Here is a 25,231-nt window from a genome sequence, read left to right as displayed (position 1 = left end):
CCCATTTCTCTTTTAGATAGCGTGATAATTGTAATTGAACAGGTCATCACGAAGAGAAATACTTAAAATATCCTGTTTGAGAAGGAGCAGAGATGGGTGTATCGCTTTGGGACACATATAGATTAATTAAATGATAGGCAGTCAAACCTTTAAAACAGTGGCCCTGAGGATACTGTGGATCCACTAGTGTTTGTTGTACATTAACTTTGCTGTACCTGACGGCAATGGAGGGTCCAACTAAGCAGTTAAAAGCCCTATTATTATTACTACTTTTTATTTCACTGTACAGTGTCCCTACTAATAATTTTTTGCAGTGGACAATAATATGTAGACCAAACGAAATGCCCCTCTTCATTAATGACAAAATTACTTTCTTTAGGGGCTTTCTAGTGGTTCTTCTTTTTTGTTTTGTTTTATTTTGCTTACATGCTCATGAACGCATGAACTAATGGTGGCAACTACCCTTGCGGAGCCCTTGCACAGGGACTCCTCATCTATTTTAATAGATGTTTGTTCCCCTTCTTTTCATACAACGCAATGAGCTACTCATTTGAGCTGCTCCCCGCTCACAAAAAGGACTGCAAGTGTTTTTCGATTGGTTTCTATGGAAACCCTCGCCCACGCTCAGGTCCAGGCTGCGTGGTAAACGACGCTCGAGGCTCTGTCTCCTTGACAACCCTCGTAAGTGGCCATCATTTCTCTCCCGGGTGCACTGATAGGAGGGAAGATAACGTCCAGTTGGTTTATAGCCTCTGATAGGCTTGTTCCACGGCTGACATGTTTCTACTTCCTTTGTTCTACCGGCTTTTCCGTCTTCATGTGGGCGTTACCTGCCGGTGATTGGTCTCTTCTGGTCACACCCCCCAGAGTGACGTTGATGATGGGTCCCACGCCAGCTGAAAGCTGACGTCTTTCTAAGCTTTATTAACACGGACCTTCCAGACATGACTATCATCGGGGACCGGTAATATGAGGGAGCTTGCAGGTTCCGAACGGGTGCCGAGCGTAATGGGCGTGAGTACATCGATCTTGAGCTAAGTACTACCTGAAGTTATTACTTGCTTTTTGACCCTCACTCTCATTTATTATTCCCTCTAGGGTGTGCCGAAACGCTCCCACCCCCCTCCCGTGACCCATGGTGCTTTAACAGATTGTACCTTTTGTAAGATTTATATGCCTTTGCAGTCCTTTGTTCTTGCCCAATAGCACTATTAATGTGTTTTTATGACCTATAGTTCACTTGTTACTCGTTATACTTAGTGGGCATTGAGACACCTTTGATCCAGTATGTGTGCAGACTATCACGCTATCTAAAAGAGAAATGGGACGGCTGTCCTGTGTTCTTGACCCAAGATGTTTCTTAGCTGTGAGTACTGTATGCGCACAAGCTCACATTTATTGGCACATTTGTCCAGTGCACTTCGAAGAGCACTCCAGAATGATTATTAGAAGGATGACAACGAATAGGAGTGCACTGAAATAATTTTCTTGTCTCTTTTTGTTTATATGTTTGTTTGTCCTGTTCTAATCAGAATAAACTCTGTTCCTCTCTAACCTTGATGTAATCTTGATTAAGTGTTTTTAAACATTTTTAACACTAGTAACCTCTGGTTAGGGTGGGCCTTAGCGCGCCCATACCACCGAGGTTCATCACAGCACCCCTTGGTCTTGATGAAAGCCTAAGGAAATGCTCACACATAGGCAGAAACATGTTGACCGCACCTCTAGGATGATACAGGACTTTTAATGTAGTCATCATCATACACTTTGTTTTTATCCATGTCCAATTGGCAAAACCAATAAAATATTGATTTTTGACACAATTTGGACATTTTCTAAATTCACTAAATTCACTTTTCACTAATCACAAAACCAGCTCTGCAGTAAACTGGCGTTGTAGCACACTAGGGTGGCATTCGGCCACTCCTGGTGGGGCCCGATGATGAAGCATGTCACCAACTAGGTTGGTGAGTGAGGGCTTTTTGAAAAACCTAAAGTGGTTCTCTTTACAGGTAAACAGACAACTGTGAATAATAATTACATGCTTGCTCTTCAATCTCTTTGATGAAACACTCCTTTGTTGATTTATTTTTACTATCAATATACCACGTGTGCATATTCTACAACATGTCTTTATACAATTTCTTTTCGAGTTTCCAGTAACTCTATTACCAGCCATTTTTTAATAAGGAGACTCAGCCCCTCTTTGTAACTTTTAAACAAATAAAATGTGAAAAATATTCAAGTTGGTCTCACTTATTTGTCAATTGGATCAGTAATCAGTTCTTCATCGCTTTCATCACTTATTTCCAGATTTTCAAAATCTTCAAGAATGATATAAGTCCACTCAGGACCTTTAAATTTGTTATTCAGTCTTTTCAAGTGTGGACTTCTCCTTCTGGGTTTTTCTGTGGATGGTCCAGATTGGCTTGTTATTTCGTCTACTTGGTCAGGTTCTTCATTTATTGTCTTAAGGTGATGTTTTATTCTTTTGACAAATCTAGGCCAAGCATCACCTTTTCTGAGTCTCTTAGCTGGCACTGTGCTTTGATTTTCTTCAGATGTCCTTTTGTTTTCGTTCAGTTGTGGCACAATTTGTTTATTTTAGTCTCCTGTTTTCCTCTCTGTCTGACCTTGTCCAGGGCTTATTACCTCTGTTGTTTCTGCCTGGATGGGTTCATCTGTACTTATCTGACCTTGTTCAGGAGTTTGCTGGATTTGGCTTTGACTTTTGCTGTGTTCACCTTCTTCTTCTGAACACTTTTTTTCTATACCTGCCTGGTCCTGCTCAGGACTTGTAATTTCTTGATTGTCTTCTGCCTGAGCGTTTGCTCTAATACCTGCCTGTCCTTCCTCAGACTCAGGAGTGCTGTTGCTTTTTTGTCTGTCTGAGTGTACTGTTCTTTCCTTATCTGGTCCTCCTCAGATTTACTATTGGCTTTGATTTCTATAATCTGAGTGTGTTTTTCTATTCCTGTCTCATCCTCACTATCATATCTTCAGGTATCTCGACTACTGGAATCCATTCATCCTGACTGGTGCTCGGTTGTTCTTCACCAGCTGCTTCAGGATCAACCACTTGAGACCCTTCAGTGGTGCAACCTTCAGCCTCTACTTCGTCAGGTTCAGTCACCCTTTTAGTATGGCCAGCGTGAATCCAGTTCGGAATTCCTTTGCACTTTACAGCTGTGGTGGTAACCAATATGACTTGGTGTGGTTTTCCCCACCTCTGTGCTAGACACGATTCTCTGGTGTGTTCCTTTATCACTACCCAATCACCTAGATTCAGGTCATGTGCTGGAGTCAATTGTCTGGTCACAGCGTCTTCCCCAACCTGGTGAGAGATAGAACGCACTTGATCAGGCAGCTCTTTGCAGTACTCCAATACTAAATCATCAGTTATATTTATCAGCTTGTGTCCTGGTACCCACGCCTGCCTCATTGCTCTTCCCATGAGTATCTCATGGAGACTCAAGCCTGTGTTTTTGTCTGGAATGCTTCTGAGTCCCATCAGAACAAGAGGTAAAGCATCAGGCCACTCTAATCGGGTAGATTCAGACATCTTTCCCAATCTCGATTTGATTGTGCCATTCAGTTGTTCTACCACTCCAGAAGACTTTGGGCGGTATGCACAGTGCAGCTTTTGCTCAATTTTGAATGCTTCACAAATTAGACAAATTATTTCATTATTGAAATGAGACCCTCTGTCTGGTTCAATCGTCACTGGAAAACCGAAACGAGGAATGAGCTCCCTCAACAGAAGTTTTGCTACAGTTAAGCTATCATTCCTTCTGGTGGGATTGGCCTCCACCCATTTTGAAAACAGGCAGACAATGACAAGGTCATATTTTAATCCACGACAAGGAGGTAACTGAATGAAATCAACCTGTAATCTTATAAATGGGCCTTCTGCCTTTCCAAATTTCCCGGGGCAAACAACACTTTTCCTACCAGGGTTCACTTGTTGACAAATTAAGCATCTCTGGCAAAGACTCTCTGCTACATTTCTGAACTTCGCATTAAACCAAGTTTGTCTGAACAGCCTTATCATTGCATCTCTACCTATGTGTGTGTCCCCATGATACATCCTAGCCATAGGAGCAAGCATACAGTCTGGTAATGCAGGTCTTCCATCTAAGTAAACAATGACACCATCTTCAGCCCTTCTCTGACAACATATTTTCTCCCATTCTTCTTTTTGTTCTGCTTCATTTTGTAAATCTCTCACTTCTTCCCATGTTCTCACACGCTCTAACAACATAAGTTGGCAGCTGATTCCACATGCATCGATTTTCTTTTTTACTGCCACTGACAATTGATCTTGGCACAATGTTGGGCCACTTGGTCAGTGTAACGGTTACCTGCTGTCACTTTGTCGTTTCCAGATTGGTGAGTAGCAAACTTGACCATGGCCACTTCTTTTCGCAGTTGAATTGCTTCTAGTAATTATTTTACAAATTGTCCGTTTTTAATAGGAGTACCTGAAGAAGTCATGAACTCCCTTTGCATCCAGAGTAGGCCATTGTCATGCACAACCCCTCAACCATACTGTGTAAATGGTTACTTTCCAATTTTTCCCAATTTTGCAAGCTTTTATTAAGGCTATCAATTCGGCTACCTGTGCAGACTTGACTCCTGATAAATAGGATGCTTAGACTATACCACTCAATGTACACACAGCATAAGCAGCACTCAAGCCTCCTTCCTCATGTCGCATACATGAGCCATCTACAAATGGCTCATATTCTGAATCTTTTAGCGGGCTTTCCTGTATGTCAGGGCGTGGTTTAGTACTGTATTCTGTGAGGTCAACACAATCATGTTCGACTTCTTCTCTTACCTCTTCAAAATGTGAATTGGGTAACAAGGTTACTGGATTTAGAACAGTACATCTGGCAATTGTCACATGTTCTGCACCTAGAATGACTCGCTCATACTTAGTCAGCCGACTAGGAGTTAGGTACTGTGTGCGAGTTCGTGTCAATAGAATCACAACTGCATGTGGGACATATACGGTTACAGGATGTCCCATTACAATAGACTCGCTCTGTTCTAGACTCATGCAGGTTGCAGCTACTGCTTTCAGACATCCTGGCATTGCCAATGCCACTGGATTCAGTGTGGCAGAAAGCCACAGGACGTTGCATTAATCCATGGGTCTGGGTTAGGACTGAAAGAGCACAATTGTCTCGTACATCCCAAAATAGTTCAAATTGTTTTGTATAATCACGAGTATCATTGAGTTACGTAATAATGTCGCTTTTTCCCCCAATACATATAAACACTCGGGTTATTGTGTGTAAATCAATATTTTGATTATACTTGGTGAGTCATATTAATGATGAGATGGTTCTCATGTGGAAACTAAGTTTGAGTATGTTTAGAAAAAGTTGGAGGTGAATAGGGAATATGTAGCATCCTGCATATTTATTGTAAGGTGTTTTACCTCCCCTGCTCAGCCAGTGCCTGTGCTCTGACTGATTGGAATGTTGGAGTCTGATGATGCCTCGGAATGTTGGGACTGTGAGAGGCAGAGTGACAGTTGGTCATGGTCTGAGCAGCTGACAGGCAGCTTCTGGTGGGGCTCTGATCTACCACATAACTACATGATGTCCTGTACCTTACTACATGTTATCTTCATGGAATACAGAATCCTGAAATACTACCTTCCTGAGTGGACCTTCATCACTACATATTTTGGCGACGAGGTGACAAAGAACCTACAACTCCATGGAGATCTAAGGTACCTGACAAACAAGAGAACCTGGAGATGGCGAAATCTACTGCAACTACAACAAAAAGTACATATGGAGGTATCCACAAGAAAGGAATTACGGCGAACAAGAAACATGTATGTTCCGCACAGGAGAACCAAAATGGATACAAGCAAGAAACAAGCTTCTCACACAAAAGAAAAGAAGACATCAAGAAACAAGTAAGCATGAAGCACTACGCCTTTAAGCCCCACCAGTGGCCTCCCCATCGGCCAGCCCTAGCTCAGGCGTACTGTGCTCATCCATCCTACGCTTAATGGACTAAGGTGTTACAACTACACTTTGTGCCTTTTTTCACACTTTAATGGCAGAACATTCATCTCTAACACGCTGGTGCACTTTGTGGCACACACTCCACAAGCCTGATTTTCACAACTACAAGCGCCAAGTCAGGATTCATTCTACTGCCTACGCTGTGTGATCTGCTGCACAACTACTCTACCTATTCTGAACTTTGAATCTTTTTACTATTGATTCCTGTGATTCAACTAACAGCCCACCCTCCGCTTATCAACATTGTTGGGAAGTAAGCCCTTTCCCATCGAGCTTCAACACAGCGCTGAGGTAACATGCAAATTGGTGTTTTTTCGTCTTTACACCACCTCTGGGTTTCCTCTCGTCTACGGTTTTCCAGAAATTAATTTTTCTAAGGGTGGTTTTTATCATGCCTGTCACTCGGGGCAAAGAGGTGTCTGACTTTCTAACTTGGCAGTGCTAGTAACGTTATTCTGTGGAAGCGTTGCCAGATTACATAAAGTGTTCCTGTCACCGAAGGATTTCTGTGAATTACTTTTGTGGTGCACCCTAAGGCATCAGTTTCACAGCAAGAGTGCCTTCTTGTCACTGGTCATTTCATGCATTTTCATAGGTAATCTTTAAGGTGTGGTAAGTTAAGACGGCACTTGTACTCCTATTGTGCCGTCTTGACCATTTGTTTTACAGATTAAATTAAGTGCGCACTCACTTTTCCTCATGCTTACTGCCGTGCGCATCTCCACGTACTTCTTCTGTTACGTCAGCCACTTCACTGCGCTATATCTTCCTCAGTGACACAGTTTGGCGCACAAGCGCGCCTTGAGCGTTCCGGCACAAGCGTGCTGTGCGTTCCGCCATATTTTTTGTTTGGCATTGGGGTGGATGCAGTGAGCTTGTTTCAACCATTAGCGTGTGGTTTCTCCTGTTCTTCCCCGATTTTGTGCCATTTGTCAGGAATTCATCCTTTGCCTTTTTTTAGGATTGTCAAAACAACACGCCAAAAAAGCGACATCCAGGGCTATTTTGTATGATGAAAATGCAGTTTACTTTGAGTCACTTCCTGCCAACCACGGACTTTGAGGTGAGAGGTGCTGTGATCATTCTACAGTCTGCGCTCGCACGTTACCTCATCATTCTCGCTTTAAGAGTCTCAAACAACTCTACATCCTTTTACTATGTGTCGCATGCCACACACTGCGAGGTGCAAGGAGAAGTCAGGCTGCAAACACAAGGTATGCCTCTCACCATGCTTTGCATTGGCGGTAAAGCACTACAAGTACAAATGAAAGGAGTTCTGCAATGTTAACTCTTGGACACCACACAAGAGTCTTTTCACGCCGCAATGGCACACAATATTGGTAATACTCAAGTTCTACATCTGCATGTTTAGAGTGGATCCTGTGAACTGCCAGTCCACCTTGTTGTTACTGTTTGTTGCCCTGCTATTTTACTAACATTAGGGTCTTAGAGGACTCTCCACACGACCACCTTGTACTTTTAATTCATGGTTACTTTTGGTAATGTTTTTGTGTTGAATACCTACAGCTTTTTGTAGCAGTGGTTCACTCACATTACTTTTACCATACACACTATTTATTTACTGCTCATCCGCTATAGATTCATTACATTTTTAAATTTCCCTACATTGGGATGGATATGGGTTTTAGCCGTATTTTCATACACACATTTGCCTTCTTGCTATACGTTAATTACATCCTTACGTATTGTCAATAGATCTTTCCCTACACAGGGGTGGGAATGGGTTTTTCCCCTTTTTCCCACATACATTTGCCTGTTCACATAATTTTTACCCTACATAGGGATGGGAATGGGTACAAGCCCCATTTGCCCATATACTTGCCTACACAGGCCATTCACGGTTTCCACCCTTACAAAGGGCACCGTTACATACATTTTTTACCCTCACACAGGGCACCGTCTTATGGGTTACAGTCCCATTTACTTTTACATTGTCACCCTCACACAGGGTGTCTTATGGGCTACAGTCACCTTTACTTTTACATTGTCACCCTCACACAAGGTGTCTTATGGGTTACAGTCCCATTTACTTTTACATTTTCACCCTCACATAGGACGTCTTATGGGTCACATTCCCATTTTATATTTACATAGTACCCTTACACAGGGCACACTTTTATGGGTCTTTTACCCATTTACATTTTTACAGTCACCCTCCTTGGGTGACATATGGGTTACAGTCCCATTCACATTGCTCCTCACACTCTTGCATAGGAGTAGAGGCCGGTCATGGGTCTTAGTCCCATTGGCTGTATTTGTCTTTCTACATTGAGTTTTATTGCTATATTGTCAACGCAATTTTAATCTCATTATTGATTGACTTGTTTTTGGGGAAATCGGGAGAGGATCAGTTGTACTAATGCACTTCTTTTCTTCTTTTCTGTTTCCATTATGTCGAGTTTTTCCTCGTGATGTCTTACCTATTTTCATCCTTGGTCTCTGGACTTACATTGCCTTTCGTCTTGCTTTGTCTCCAGCCTTCCCTCCTGTTGTTGTTTCTTTTTCATCTTTCCTCGTTTTTATTTTCTCTCTTTCTCTTCCTTTTTCCGGAGGAGATCATTCTTCCCTCTTCTTTGCATCTGTGTGTAGGCTGGTGTCCGGTATGCATTGTGCCTTGCTCTTCCTTCCCTTCCTGCCTGCCTGGCCAGTGGGTGAGTTCGGGGGTTAGCTCTTGGTGCGTCCATGTCTCTCTGTTCTCTGGTTGTTTACTTCTCCTTCTCCTCTGCTTCTTACCTTTTGTTGGTGAGTATGCGTATTACCTTTTTCGTTCTTATTCACTCTCTCCTTCTTTCGCCTATCTCTGCTCTCTCTTCTTTCAGGTACTCCTGTGTTTCTGTATTCATTTCATTGTCGTAGTGTTTGGGTCATTCCCACTTGTATATTGTTGCTCTTTGCTCCTTTTTCGTATTCTCCTTCCTGACTTTTCGCTTTGCCTTTCACACACTTTTCCTTGACGTTCTCTCTGTCACTCTGTTGTTCCTTTCTATCCATCTGTTCTTTGTTCACTCTCTTTATCTCTTCATCGTATTTTAAATTGTTCTTCCGTTAGAAGGTAAGGTGTTTTACCTCCCCTGCTCAGCCAGTGCCTGTGCTCTGACTCATTGGAATGTTGGAGTCTGCTGATGCCTCGGAATGTTGGGACTGTGAGAGGCAGAGTGACAGTTGGTCATGGGCTGAGCATCTGACAGGCGGCTCCTGGTGGGGCTCTGATCTACCACATAACTACATGATGTCCTGTACCTTACTACATGTTATCTTCATGGAATAAAGAATCCTGAAATACTACCTTCCTGAGTGGACCTTCATAACTACAGAATGTTATTATTGGCAATATATGGTCTGTGATCCTCCCAAGAAAGCATAGACAGCTGAGGCTGCCATACGTAAAGGCCTTAGAAACATTTTTGGCTGCATGTTCAGAATAAACATTCCTGTAGCATTATTGCCATGTTTGGGTACATGTGGTGCTACAATAAGTGTTCGCTGGAGACTGCATATTTCCAGCAGCTCATAGCAGAGGCGTGACTCTTTGGAGCCTTGCCCAAATGATTTTGTTGGCTGCTAGAAGAGCAGATTCTGACCCACTGACTAGCCTGTGAGAGGATTGCTTTCATCTCAGCACAGGCCCTGGTAGCCCTGGCTGTTTCTCAAGACCTTGTGGTCTACTGTCTGTTACAACGCTAACTGATAAAATATTATCATTGCTTCCGGTGTGCTAGTGTCTAGTCACACGAGTCGAGATTCCCTGATGTCTGCCAAGGCTAGTTATGGACTTTCGGAGGGATTCAATACAGCTGATGACGTGGAGAATGTTACGGGTTGCCATGAAGCACGTTCAGTAACATGCTTCACCATTTTGTTACTTAATGGGATGCTAGAAAATTACCAGTAGTTTGCCAGATCCTTGGGGTCTACAGCAATTTTAATTTGATGGGGCTGTGAATGTATATAAGAGGCTTTCCACACTTTAATGATACCTGGTAATAGTGAGTATATATGTTGGGACATCATTTAGTTGGAAGATTGGATGTGTTCAATTGCGCTGCCATTGAGATAACTTTGGAGAGTCTCTGTGTGAACGCTGACATGTGAACGCTGACAGTGTCACCTGGATCAGTGATGGGGGAGTGAGCTTAAACTATTATTCTGCTGTGTTGCATCCAGGGCACATAGGGTGTTTGCAAAGAACTCTGCTGCTGTGATTTCACACTAGATCTTCAATCACTGTGTTGACATCTAAGTGTATTTTGCATCGATTTGTGTTATCCACTGTCTTTGTTGGTCTGTCATTCACGCTCCTGACTGATCTCTTCAGAATTAATAATTCCAGGTCAAACCATTTGTTGGCTGTCATACCTTCAAGTGTATTTTTAACATAGTGTCGTGCAGCCTCATCTACGACTGGAATGAGTTTGAATTGTAGACTTTCCCACGGCTTCTCAGGGTACATGTCTCCTCCTCTAGGAGACTGGAGCCTTTTAAATGCATTTTGGAAGCAGAGTTTGATTATTTTGTTTGCAAATTTTTAGAAGACTGTTGGCTACACTCCGCATACAGCTAACCCACATGAATGTCCACTAGACCAGGATGTGACCTTTGCCAATTTCCTAATGCGTCTGCTCCCAACAACGACATCTGGTAGAGGCTTTGGCTGTGTTCCGTAGGTAGTTAGACAGGCTTCCATCCAGCTCACCAATTTCCTCCTGACTCCTCTGTCCACTTTCTTTGGCCTTTGGCATGGCCTAACGTGCACTGTATACAAGGTGCGTGTGGTTTTGACACTTACCCTCTGGGCATTTCCATGTCCCGAGTATGATTTGGCACAGTCCTCAGGCAGCATTCTTTCTGTTCTTGCTAATCAATACTGTCCCCTAGGGGTTTCAAAGACTGCAACTTTTGGGACCCCTTTGAAGCTCTCTTGACCAATCTGCAAACAACTTCCCAAAATCTAACTTAAGTGGACATATTGTTTTTGTAAGGTTCTGTGCAGACTCGCTGTACAACACCAATGTTCTAAGCAATTTAAAAAATACTCTTTCCATGGCTGCTGTACTCGATACTAGTATTTTCCAAATCCATTGGTCATTGTGAAATTGCCTGCCCTTGTGCTATGTACATACTTGTATGAGTGCAGAGTTCGTGTTAGGTTTACTGTTATGGCTACAGGGCGAGAGCTGTGTTAATGTCACGTATTCCTTCAATAGAAAAAAGGATGCCGAAAAGCATTAAAAAAATCCTTTAATAAACATAGTTATGTTTGTGGGGAAAATAGTATATTCCACTACTCTAGGGTATTTTGCATCAGGCCTCAGTGGGATTATTATGTATTTCCCATATACCTCATTGGGCCCTGGGAATATTGGATGCATACCACTGCCTATCCCCCCACAGCATTTTCAACCAATAAAATATCAAAACTTTCACCTCTACTTCCATTACCTCATGAGCCTTATTTCAAACTTAAATTTACACTACCTGGATGCCGTCTCCTCATTTTTACCTCTACCTTATCGCTTACGCCTAAAGTAACCCTAATTATAGCCCTTAACAATGAGAATATTAACTTGTTTTGGTGTTCATTTAGTCATGTTTGAATGAAATAAAACTGTATTCTTACAGTAATCCTATAACTAACCATTATTTTACTTCTACACTATGAATAAGATTGGTTTCTTTTCTACTTAAGTATATTTATTTTCATATGAGCAAGTAAATCTACCCTCTACACTACATGTCCACTACCAATGTCCACTACCAATAAACATTTATAGTTATATTTAAAGAAATCAATTTAAATGTATTTAATTTAAAAAAACTCTTATCCATGTGCTATTGCTAACCCTTTCTCTAACCAATATTCAATAAATGATTTATTAAATGTAATTTAAATTATTTTTTTAAATACTAGGCCCTTATCCCCAGCTAATGCTAATCTTAACACTACTCTGTGTTTATTTAATTCACTTAAATGTATTTATGTTAAATGGATTTTATAAACATTAAACCTCGTCCTCACTCTAAAAAATAAATAGGATTTTTTAAAACTTTAATGTATATTAAAATGTGTATAAACAACTTGCTCACTTTGCCACTGGATTCAAGCTACCCTGACTGAGGGCTGTTAGCCCGAAACCTGTCCCAGGATGCTTGTTTCTGGTCCAGGGAAGACATAGCTTGGCAGTTCGGGCTGGATTGTTCCCATGAGGCACAGGGTCAAGACTGATTTGCATATATCTGTGTCTGACCTGGGGTGGCAAAGTAAGCTAAAGAACGATGATGTCAGATCTGTGACTGGGGGTGAGTGTTTGAAAAGTTTCAGGGCTCCGTCCTTCATCTCCTTGTGTTTGCTTTATTCACCCTAAGTTGGCAGGGTATGCCCAGACATGGGCCCCTTGCTCACTTTGCCACTGGATTCAAGTGAGCCTCGCTGATGAGGGCAGTTAGCCCAAAACCAGTCCCGGGGAAAACATGGCTTGGCAGTTTGGGCCGGACTGTTCCCATGAGGCAAAGGGTCAAGACTGATTTGCATATAGATGTGGCTGAACTGGGGTGGCCAATTGAGCTAAAGAACGATGATGGATTCAGCCAAGATCTGTGACTGGGGGTGAGTATTTGAAAAGTTTCAGCACTCCGTCCATCATCTCCTTGTGTTTTGCTACAAACAAATATTACCTTATGGCAATACTAAGAGCCTGATTTAGATTTCGGCATACAGGTTACTCCATCGCACCTGTGTCGGATATCCTGTCTGCCAAAATCTAAATCAGGCCCTAAGTCTAACACTAGCTCAAACCAAACCTTATTGTGGTTCATTATTTTTATAGTTGTTGAGGCATGTTCACTAGAAGTGCTGGTGTTTTCCCAGATCATATGTTCTAGAACAATGTATTCGGTTGTGGCCATCATGGAAAGCACAAAAGTTCCATTTACATTTGGATGCTCTCTCGTCTGCTGTTTAGTTTAGTTTATGACATTTGTTAAGCGCTTGGTTGCACAGAGAACAGTGCGTCCCCGCGCTGACGACCCTACCTACATCTCTTCAGCTTGGCTCGCAGAGGGTGAACACAGGGACACGAGTGGACTATACTGAATTTAACGTGGGGAAAAGATGGGTTTTCAGCCTCTGTCTGAACCTGATTTCAGACGGCTCCATCCTCAGTTCGATGGGTAGATTATTCCAGTCGTTGCTGGCATGGTGTCTGAATGAGCGTCCTCCCATTCTTGCTCTATGTATCCGAGGCACCACTAATTGCATGCTACCCATTGACCTCAACGGACGTGCAGGGCGATAGACTGGGAGCAAGTACTGAAGATATGGAGGTGCTTTTTTGTGAGCTATACGGGGGGTGATGCACATAGTTTTAAATTTGATTCTTTCCTTCATTGGGAGCCAATGAAGGGAGTGCAATGCATGTTTACCAGAGGCTCTCCTAGGGAGGTTAAGGACCAGCCTCGCAGCTGCGTTCTGGACGCGTTGGAGCTGTGTTAGGCCCTTTTTACTAAGTCCACATAGGAGGGAGTTCCCATAATCCAACTGGGAGGTGACCAAGGCGTGTACCATAGTTTTTCTGGAACTCGAGGGCAGTAGGTCCAGGATTTTCCTTAGGACCTTCAGGAGTCCATAGCATTTTCCCGCAACCTTACCCACATGATTGGTATAGGCTAGGTTGGAGTCCAGAAGAAAGCCAAGATTCTTAACTGTGTCTACTGGGACCGGGACAGAGCCCAGTTCAGTGGGCCACCAGGCAGAGGTCCAGATGGAAGGACATGGACCTACAACAAGAACTTCCGTCTTGTTACCATTAAGGCGGAGACCGTTCTGTTTCATCCAGCCGTCAAGTGCCCCAAGGCAAGCCGAGAAATTCTCAGCATCCACAACTGGATCACGGGACAAATTGATCACCAGTTGTGTATCATCTGCATAGGAGACTATTGCCACACCATATGACTCCACCAGTTTGGCAAGGGGTTCCATGTATAGATTGAATAATGTAGGGCTCAGAATAGAGCCCTGTGGTACCCCTTGCCTGAGACGCCTTACACTGGATTTGTATGGTGGGCAATGCACTTGAAATCTCCTGTTCTTAAGAAAGGATACCAGCCACTCATAAGCAGGACCAGTTATTCCCTTTTCACTCAGTCGGTCCAGTAGTACGGGATGCGAAACGGTGTCAAACGCCGCACTTAAGTCCAATAGGACCAGTGCGGCCGTGTGACCTTCGTCCGCCTTGCTCCGCAGCAATTCTGTTGATAGGAGGAGGGCGGTCTCAGTCGAGTGTTTAGCTCTGAAACCCGATTGAGACGTGTGCAGGAGCAAGTTTTCCTCCATGAAGCTTACCAACTGTCGGTTAGCCAGTTTTTCTACTACCTTCGCACAGTAGGGGAGAAGGGAGATTGGTCTTAGATTGTCTAGTTGCACTATGCTTATGTGGGCTTTCTTTTTTTATTGGGACGACTTGGGCCAGTTTCCAGCTATCCGGAACTAGACATTCTTCGAAGGAAAGCGAGGCCATATTGCCTATATGCCTCGCCACCCGGGGAAGATAACTACGAAGAATTCTCGCAGGTACCACATCTAGGGGAGAGCCCGAGTGAATGTCCATTAGGGTATTGATAAGCTCCTCAGTTTGGGGAACCACAAATTTCCTAAGTTCTTTTCTGTCCTTATTACCGGAATTAGGGTCGGGCAGATTAATCGCATCTGAATTAGCCTGAAACGAAGCATAGATCTTTTCTACTTTCCCTATAAAAAAGTCTGCGATCTCGTTGCATGACTGAGTCGAGGGTGGGACTTCCCCAGAACTCGCGGGAGGGGCGGAGAGTTCCTTCAGGATCATAAAGAGCTCTTTCGTTGTATTCTCAGCACGGCCTATCCTGTTGTTATAGTACTCTCTTTTAGATTTCCTGATCTGACTATGGTAGACTCTAAGTTCGCTCTTGTAGACTTCGCGTAATGAGGGGGCGTAATCCACTCTCCATCTACGCTCCCAGGTTTTACATTTGGTTTTTGCGGCGCGTAGCTCAGCAGTGAACCACGGAGCAGATTTCAAGCTCCGTGCCATGGGTTTGTGCGTCCACGGGGCTACATTGTCCAGCGCACCTTGAACCCATTCTTCATACATCTTGTGCGCCTCCACCAAATTGTCGCTAAGCTTTGGGGGGGTCCTGTTCTAGGGATTGACTGAAGGCATCGTGACTGAATTTCCTCCAGTCCCTTCGTGTAATGGCGGGAGGTTTCTGTAAAGGCCCCCTGTTGGGCAGTTTCCTGAGTTGAAATGGTATCAGATAATGATCTGACCATAGGATCTTAGTTGGAGCAGAGACACATATACCGTCCCAGTTAGTAAAAATTGGGTCTAGTAGATGTCCTGCTTGATGGGTGGCTCTATTGTCAGCTAAATTGAACATAAGAGCTCTGAGTTCATTGATTAAGGAAATAGCCTCACTGCAGTGGACATCCTCCACTGTTTATGAACGTAATGGTCCATATGGACATAGGAAAAGTTATAGGGCCTTGAAATGGAAAATGTTGCTTTTGACTTGACCCTATGTCTTTGCCTCCCGCACCCCCTTTTGCTGATCTATTAAAAAAAAGAAGAACGTAAATGGAATTGGACGGATACAATTGTGTTGAAAAGAAGCTCAACCGTTTCCATGGAATCGTATTGCCAATTCTGTCATGACAACTGAGCTTGAGTGACGAGGTAAGTAATGCTGCCTTCACTTCCAAGTATGCTTTAAGTACCTTGCTGTGATAGGAACCAACATAAGTGAGTTTTGATAAATACCAGCAAGGGAAAGACACATGTAATCCATATTCAATGTGTCCACAATCAGTCTTGACATAGGCACAGAAATGAGGTGGTTGTAATACCCTAAAGGCAACACCATCTCTGCTGTTATCAGTCCATTTTAGATCTGATGATTGTCACACCGCAGCATCTTAAGTCAAAAGGCACATCATATTAGAGATCCTTGGAACTGCAAATTGAGTTAGAGACCAGAAGGTACAGTGAACTCAAGTCCTGCTTCTTGGAAATTAACACTGACATTTTTTATGTAACTAATCTGAGGTAGATGGAGTTGAAAAAAATGAACCTAGGATCAGATGATGTGGAAAAGTTGGGATTAGAACACTGTCCTTCTGATGTCTCTATAAGCCATAAACCACTTGGCCAATAATTCTTAACCTGTGGTCCACAGACCCCTGGGAGGCCACGACACCTACTCAAGGGTCAGCGACTACTTACAAATTTAAAATATATTAACAGATTAATAAAGTGTGTGTATCTGTGTGTGTGTGTGTGTTTATGTATGTATAAGTGTAAAACTTGAAAACGTTCCATAGGTGTGAAGAAATGTGATGTTGGTATCCTCAGATTGATTAATGGGAGCAGTGCAAGTGCATCAGACGAAATATAGTATGGACGAAGAGTGGCCTCAGTTTTAATTTCGAAAAGTTCATCCTTCCCATTAAAATTTTACATTTCATTTGTTTTAGATTTGTTTGTGAATTAAATCAACTATTTTATAATTTTGGAATTTGTTTGAATGCCTGGTTCTTCATTTTTAGGTCAAGTTTCAACCTGTTGTATCGCCTCTGTGGGTATGGCAAACCCACTGATTGCCATTGGTTGTTATCTTTGGCATTCAGAAATATTAGCTTGGTATTGGTGCATATATATAAATGTTCTTCCCTTGTGGTCTCCGCTCCCTCCTCGGCGATTTCACGAAGTGAAAATTTTAGTTGGCCATTTCACTGTACAGCGTGTGATGGCCCCTCCTCCTTGCTCTCTAACTTGTTTTAGTTTGCCTACCACTGCCCCACAAACACACACACCAAGAAATGCTGACAGGACATTCCGAGCCCTTAAAACAAGCTTACATACAGTGCCACCTCTGTAAAATACACAAACCGAGATAAAATAAGAATAACTACAAAAAAGGCATACTTGTTGCAACAATTGCTTAATCAATGTGGAGACATTTAAAACCGTTTTCTTTTTTTAAATAATTATTTAAAACTTTTTATTTTATAGCGATTCATATTTTTGCACCAAAGATGATAATCTGCAATCAAACTTACATTTTGTGATCAATGTCTTTCACCACTTTTGGCACAAAGAGATGGCTGCCTCAAGTTGGTACGAACACAGCCCATCTCTAATGCTCCTTCTCAGGTTAGTCCTTTTTCTATCTTTAAGGCAGCTGCATAATATTGCTTCAGCTCCATGAGCCGGCCTTCCTCGTATGTGAGATAGGTTGCTTGTTACTGACTGCACTCCCAAGATGTTTTTCATGAGGTGTTAATAGGGAAAACTCTCAGATTATCAGAGGGACTTCAAATCTGATTTGACCTGTTTTAGCAGCAAATAAGAATTAGCAGGTTCATCCACACTGCTAAGTATCTGCCTTTTTTGACATATTAATGTCAGTCAAAGACATTCTGAATTCATTTAATCTTTACCTTCTTCACTTTGGCTTAGCTGCACACCCGAAACCGTTCACGCAATCTCATTTGTAGCGCGGCAGTACCTGAAGACTAAAGGCCGCAGAAGCTCTGTAAAATGAAGGTACGCCACACCAGTTTACTATACTTGGCCGGAAGACCCCGAGCAGTCTCTTGCCTTTTATTTAGCCCCTCGAGTCGAGCCCGCCCCGAGGGTTGTATGCATGCATGTGTGTGTGATACATTGTAGTGGAGTGAATGGATGGCTATCTATATCCCTCTATTCTTTTAGTGACCGACCATCAGGTTCTTCAGGTTCACAGGGAGGTGCACACAAAGTCTTTCAGTCTTTGGCTTGGCGCAGGGTTCAGCCGGAGACCATACTTCTGGCTCAGGGAGCTGGAACTGACCACTGCGTCCGATTGCGTGTTCGAGGGTGACCCAGTCACCACATCCTGACTGAGCCTGCCAGCCTCGGGGACAGCCTCTTTACTCTCCACTTGCAAGCTCCTCAGTGGACAGACCATCAGCCTTGGCGAGCCGGGTGGGGTGAGACTTGGGGTATTGTCTACACTTTGCGACTCTTTTTGGCCAGAGTTCTGATCATAAATCCTCTTGAAGCTGGACACGTTCCTTGTGACAACCTGCGACCCTCGCTGGGCGGTGACCATGGTTTTCTTGTACCTCCACCACAGTCCACCCTTCTGGCTCATAGGGTGTCCTGAACTTCCAGCCAGGGTGTCTGTCCTTGACCACAAAACGATTCCCCACCTTCAGCTGTGGCTCTTTTGCCCTGAGGGCTTCACTCACTTTCTGGTTAGTTGATGTCCTTCTCGCTTGGACGGCCGCATTGTCCCGTTCTGGGGGCTTCCACGTTGGATCCGTCAGGATGCTATCCCGCAGGGGCCTTTTGAAGAGTAAGTGTGAGGGGGCACACTTAGTCGTGCTGTATGGCGTCTGCCTGTAGGCATGAAGGAATTGGTCGAGTGCAGACTATGCATCTTCCGCTTGATCCACGGCAATGCACAGGGCCCGGTTGAGTGTTTGCATGAAACGCTCCACCTCCCCATTGGCTTGGGGCCATAGAGGGGTGATCTTCCTGTGGTGGATCACTTTTCTCTCCAAGTACTCTCGGAATTCCCGGCCTTAGAACGGGGTCCGTTGTCTGCATGAATTTCATCCAGCAAACCCATGAGTGGAAATGTCTTGTTCAGGACTCTCCTGACATGCAGGAATACTGTTGACGCCACTACTTCCACGATTGGAAACTTTGACCATCACCAACATGGTGTGCCTATCCGGGAAGCTTCCAAAGTCGAGGCTGGCTTTGGCCCATGGCGTTTCACTGGGCTCTTCAGTGATTACCGGCGCCCGGTCTCCCCAGTGATGGTGCAAGCATGACATTGTCTCACCATGTCTTCCACAATGGAGTCCATAGCCGGGAACCATACCTTGTTCCGTGGTCTGGCCTTTGTCTTTGCCGTCCCTTGGTGTCCGAAGTGCGCCGGCTGGAGGATCTGGTGTTACAGTCTCTTTGGTATTACTATGACATGTCCCCTCAGAACAACTCCTTGTTCTCCTGCACCAAGTTTGTGGTGTACCTGCTAGATCTGTTGCCGAGCGTGGCTGTCTTCTGTCAAGAGTGCCTGAGTCCCATCCAGGAAGTGGGCCCATCCATTGCTCAGCAGGATGGATTTCACTCTGGTCAACATCTCGTCTTCGTCCGTCGCTTGGCCAATCTCCTCTAGCGTCATGGCAGTGAAGCATGCCTCCTGCGAGATAATTTTCACAAATGCTTTGGCGTACGCTACATCAGTCGGTGAACTTCGAGGGACTAGGGACTCAGGGTGTCTGGAGAGGTAGTCCGCTGGGTAGTGTGCCCCGGGACCAAAAACAACTTTGATTTTGTACTCCTGAAGCTGTACGGCCTAGCTCTCTCTCCTCAGAGGTGCCAGTCTTGATGACCCTGCAAAGAGAGGTAGTAGTGACTTGTGGTCAGTTACAACTTGAAATTCTTGTCCGTGCAAGTGAATGAAATGAATGAATGAAAATTGTTTTTGTATAGCGCGATAGCTACCCCGAAGCGTCCTAGCGCTGCAAGTACAGGTGAAAATGCTGGCATGCCCATTTTATTGCCAACTCCTCACTTTCGATTTGGGCGTATCTTGTCTCGGTGTCCGATAGCGCCCTGCTGGCGTATGCCACTGGCCTCCAGGTGTCTTGAGCATGTTCCTGAAGGAGGACCGCACCAAGGCTCACTGGGCTAGCATCGACAACCAGCTCTGAGCAGCGCCCCGGGTGAAAGTAGGCCATCACCGTCTTGTCCATTAGCGCGGCCTTGATGTTGAATGCAGTGGTAGCAGCCAAGGTCCATTCCCACTTGTGGTCATTGCGGGTGAGGGTGGGAAGTGGCTCTGACAAAGAGGCCAGATTCGGAATGAATCTGCCACAGTACGTAGCCATGCCAAGAAAACGGGGAACTTCCGTGGGGGTCTTTGGAGTGCTGGCTGCTCGTATGGCCACGGCCTTCTTGGGGTCTACTTGTAGTCCTTTCCTGGTGAAGACGTAACCAAAGAAGTCAACCGACACCTGGTAGAACGAACATTTTGCTTTGTGAAGGGTCAGACCGCAGTCTTCGAGTCGCCGGAGGGTGGCCCGGAGGTGAGTGTGGTGTTCTTCCAGGGTGTTCGAGAACACCAGGATGTTGTCTCTCAGGTTGATGACACCCTGCACACCCGACAGTGCTTCCCTTATGGCATTCTGGAAGACTTCGGCTGCCGACAACACCCCGAAACTCAGTCTCTTGTATCTCCTGAGGCCAACGTGGGTGAAGAATGTGTTGATGTACCTGCTCTCGGGTTCTAGCTCCAACTGGTGGTACCCCGCATTTAGGTCCAATTTAGAAAACCACTTGGCTTGTTCAAATCGGCCACAATGTCATCCATGGTGGGAGTGAGGTGGCGTTCCCTCTTGACCGCCAGGTTCGGGAGCCTCATGTCCACGCAGAGCAGGATGGCTCCGGGCTGCTTTGGCTTGGGAGCCACTACCAGCGGGGACATCGTGGTCTTCTAGCTTCTTCAACTCTTCTTCCACTTGCGGGCGGAGTTCGAATGGCACCCTCCGGTGCCTCAGGGCGGTAGGCCTCATTGTGGTGTCTATGTGGAGCTTGAACTGTTTCCCCTTCAGCTTGCCGACTACAGTGAACAGTGCCAGAAACTCCCTGAGGATGTCTTAGGCATGGGATTTGTGGACCTGGTTCACAAAGAAGACAAGGCCTAGGTCTTCCGCCGTGTGGCAGCTGAGTAGCATGCCTTTTCTCCCCTCAGTGACGTGGAACCGAGCCACTGTGACATGCTTTCTGCTGGCAATTTTGGCCTCGGTGACTCTTCGGAGGGGGAGTGGGTCCGTCCCTCCGTATGTGTAGATACGGGCCTTGCTAAGTGTGAGCAGGGGCCCTGGCGACAGACGGTCATACTGCTACGAGTCCATAACGTGACCGATGCACCCGTGTCGATGAGCGCCCGGACAGAGGTTCCTTCTACCAGACCAGAACACATCAGTGGCGGCGGCCGGTGGGTGTCAGACCTGCTGACAAAGGACACAACGAACACTTCGTTGTCATCATCTTCGAGGGCGAGGCAGCGCTCCTGTGGCGTGTCATCTTCTTGTGACTGCGTGTCTTCGAGTGAGACTTGGCGCAGGCATTTTCACTGTACCGTCTGTCTCTCTGGTTCCCTTGAAGTAGTTATTCAGTCATCCGATCCACGCCTTCCACTGTGGGGCCGCCATTGCGGGGTCTGAAGGGCGGCAGTGGGGAGACAACTGTCTAGCTGTGTCCTGGAGGTAGTGCGTTGGCACCCACGTTTGGATTGTCGACTGCGGCCTGCTGACCGGCAGCGCCAGCTGGGGCTTGGTTGCTCATGGTGCCGGCGCTCTCGTGCGCGGTGGCGCTGTCCTGGCGCTAGGGTCTTGTGAGCAAACCTGCACGCTGGCGTGTGGCCACATGCAAATGACTGGTCTCCTCGGCCTGTTCTCCTGGGCGAGGTGGCCCTGTCCCCCTGCGTCCTCTGTGGAGGATGGCACGCGTCTTGCCAGCATAGGGAGACACACGGGTATTGCTCGGCCTCCGTGGTTGGTGTTGGGCCCAGCTGACTTCCCTCCCATGCAGGGCTGCTGTGGCGGCCTGGGGCCTGCTGGCTTGGCAGTCCCCTAGGCCTCTCCAGTGTCTTTGACCTCAGTAGTGGCTGGAAGCTGGCACGTGGGGAAGGCCCTGGCCACGTGGGAGACTCCCTCGCTTCATGCAGCGCAGGAGGCCTGCAGTACTGCTATGCGCCACAGCGGGGGTACCCTGTTGGGCCTACCACTCACCGAGGACATCTTCTGAGGTGGAGCGCACCGCCGGCTGGAGCACGCTCCCGCTGCTCTGGAGAGGCATGCGGGTGGATGCAAGGAGTCCTGGTGCCGATCGACGTGTGGACACAGCTGCGGCAGCCACGCAGGGCGTATGGGCAGGCCACGGCGGCAGACTGTGGCACATGTGGGCACAGGCAGAAATTCCTCACAGCACATGATGACGGAGCGTCGCGGGTGGGCTCCGCGTGCTACCAGTTGGGTGAATCCTTGGAGGATGTGCACACGTTGGTTGCTACCGGCCTTGTCACCAATGCGGCAGGGCCTGATGAGTAAAGGCCGCAGCATTGCTGTAAAATGAAGATACGCCACACCAGTTTACTATACTTGGCCGGAAGACCCCGAGCCATCTCCTGCCGTTTATTTATTATTTATCCCTGAGGGTCGATCCCGCCCAGAGGGGTGTATGCATGCGTGTGTGATATATTGTAGTGGAGAACCCGGATGGCCCTCAACATCATTGTACTTTTTGTTTTGCAGTTATATATAGCGCAAACTCGACCCGAAGGTATTGGAGCGCTTTACTTGAGCACGTTACATTACATTCTCACGTTCTTGATAAACAAAAAACCTTGAACTCAGCATCCCCTCTGTACGACTCCGCATCACCACCTCATTATCACTCAGCATCACCAGTGAAGCACTAACTCCTCATCAGCGCAGTCCACCTTAGCAGCTATTCAGCACCATTTTAGCATCAGTGCAGCATCCCCTCAGCATCAACGCATCACCTCAGCACAGCACCAACTCTGCATCACTCAGCACCACCTAAGCACCAGTGCAGCACCACCTCCTCAGCATGACTCAGCACCACCTCCGCTTCACCTCCACACCACCACACCACCACCTCAGCATCATTCAGCAACACCTGTCTGCCCTCAGAATCTGGCATCTGTTGATTCTCCCCTAGTGTCCGTCCGCTGCTCGTGTTGTAATTCAGGTACTATTTCCCAACCTCCTCTCTCCTATTGTCTTCTTGGTTATTTGTAACGTAACAAAAATGCTTATAACTCTTTTTTAATATAACTTTTCAACATGCTGCACAGCGGCCACAATGCTCTACAACATAGCTTAAAGACATTAGCAAAGCCATTCGCCCTGGCTACACACTTATAAGGTCCCAAAGGCGAGACCTATTGGCTATGCCAATGCTTGTAGTGTTTTAAGGTGCAAATAATCAAAATTGCTTAGTGCAGAGTCCCCAGCTTCCAGTTATGTTTCAGTGGGAGTCCATGGATTCCAATAACAATACAGTGGGGGTCCTTGGATTCCAGTAATGATTAAGTATAGGTCTACAGAAGTCAAATGGGTAAGAACCGCTCCACTAGACCTCACTTATGCAAGCACACCTATGATCGAGGATGAAATGAATTTCGATTGTTAGTATCGAAAAGCATGAACAAAGTTCAAGTCACTAATTGTTTGAGTGTTTCCTATTATGTATTATGTTGAGATCTTAGCACAGATGTATACTATATCTCTTGAACAATTATTCCAGTGATCTTGTCTCATCCCCAGAAGGAAGATGAGTCTACAATATTGAAATGAATGTGATTTTGTCTTTGCAGGTGGTTTTCCCATTTTTATGTCGTGTCTGTGTTCTGGAATGGATTTCTGCTCATATTGTTTATTCAGACTCTGTTCTTTGGACATAATATCCCAGCATGGTTAGCCACACTGGTCAAGGTTCTCAGTGGAGAGTCACATGACCGGGTTATGGGTAAGTGCTGCACTGTCGCTAAAGAGGTTTTATTTGCATTTAAGAGTTATGTCTTGGCTGTTGTAAATGAGAAAAGGCTATTGGCCCTACTAACAAAGGTATAAGTAGTTGTAAATGTAAGGGTGCCTGCAAAAATAAAACCTATTCAATCCTGCCAAGAAATCACTGAAGTATTCCTGGCTGACATAGAGGCATTTATTACTACGGATTGTTTTTCCCACGAGTGAGGAGAAATCTGCAGGAGTAAATCCCCTGTAAGAGATGGGAAGAGAGCATTACAAATTGTTGTTTGCCTTGTATGTTTGTGAATGCCAACAAACCTACTTTTATGGGCATTCAGAAATACCTGGCCAACCCCTTCCCATGCAGGATATGGTCAGAAAGTGACTCTGATAGGATGAAAAAGGAAATGGAGCACCACAAGACTTTTGTATTGGTGTATGAAAGGGCTTTCTCTACAGGTAAAAAAAAATTTCGCATGAAGAAAAAAGTGCATAATTCTGTGCTATGTAAAATTACACAGTAGTGAGTAGGAGCTTAAAAAATGTGTTGCGTGGCATTCCCAGAAGAGCACCTGTAAAGTACTCCCTGGCGCAGCTTTCCATGCGTATGTCTAGGAATGTTTGTGGGAAAAAATGCAAAAGTATGTTGAGGTAGAGATGTAAATATCTGTACATACGTTTTATGTGATTTTTCTTTTTTAGTCATATATTTTAAGCAGAACATGACATATTGTTTGATTGTCAGTTAGCCACTTACTTAATCACCTATCTTTCACCTAAGGTGGGTGAAAGGGCAAAAAGTTAGTTGCATCTCTAGTTCTTTTCTCCCGCTGACTGCAGAATCTTAACTCTTTCTACTTTCAGCATGAAATTATACAAGCTCCATCCGTAATAACTGGGTGCGCACTTTGATCATTCTCAAACTTTTGGGTTAACAAATTGTAGTTTACTTGGTTAATTTATTCTGTTTTTATAATACTGTACTATAGTTTTTATTGTTGAATGGCTCTCACACGGCCAGCCTTTTCCAAATTGAGGGCTTTGATTAGTGGGTATTTTCCTAATTGAGTGCTTTGATTAGTGGTGGGTCATCTGCTATGGCGGAGGAGTGTTGCCCTCCACCCCCACCCCTCCCTCCCTCCGCTTGTCTCAAAACTTGAAAAATAAAACGATAATAAAATGGGTTATTATCTTTTTCTATTTTTCAAGTTCTAAGGGCCAGGCTGAGTTTTGGGAGCGTGGCCATTACGAGGCAGTCAGGAGGGGGAGTGGTGGGCACTGCTATCAGTGCACATGTCGGTTTGGCCGGTCATCTCAGGACAGACAACCTGACATGCACACTAAGCTGTCTCCTACCCGAGCTGCGTTGTTGAGTTAGAGACAGCAGGCACAGGCTTCCAGTCTCTCGGAGTGCATATTTGGGGTACTCAGGCCAATCCTGATGCTGCTTTCATGCTGCCAGCATCATGAGAGCAGCGTCTGGATTGGCCGCAGCAGTCCTGTCAAGTATCACGCAACACGTGTGACACTCACGCATTTCAGTGTGGTGTTCCGCAACACCGCACTGAAAGGCATTGTCACG

The 25,231-nt window shown here is 45.3% G+C and overlaps 1 protein-coding gene across 1 annotated transcript in view; it reads left to right on the top strand.

Moving 5' to 3' along the window:
• The window catches only part of SRD5A3 (steroid 5 alpha-reductase 3), a 161,821-nt gene that overhangs the window by 5,617 nt on the left and 130,973 nt on the right, over nt 1-25,231 (top strand). The window contains exon 2 of the mRNA XM_078678953.1: nt 23,496-23,647. Within this exon, the coding sequence (XP_078535079.1) occupies nt 23,496-23,647 (152 nt within the window). The remainder of the gene's footprint in view (nt 1-23,495; nt 23,648-25,231) is intronic.

This window comes from Lissotriton helveticus, chromosome 2_2 (assembly GCF_964261635.1).
Source record: "Lissotriton helveticus chromosome 2_2, aLisHel1.1, whole genome shotgun sequence".
Lineage (NCBI taxonomy): Eukaryota > Metazoa > Chordata > Amphibia > Caudata > Salamandridae > Lissotriton > Lissotriton helveticus.
Note: the sequence above shows the minus strand (reverse complement) of the source record. Positions and strands in the feature narration are given on the sequence as shown.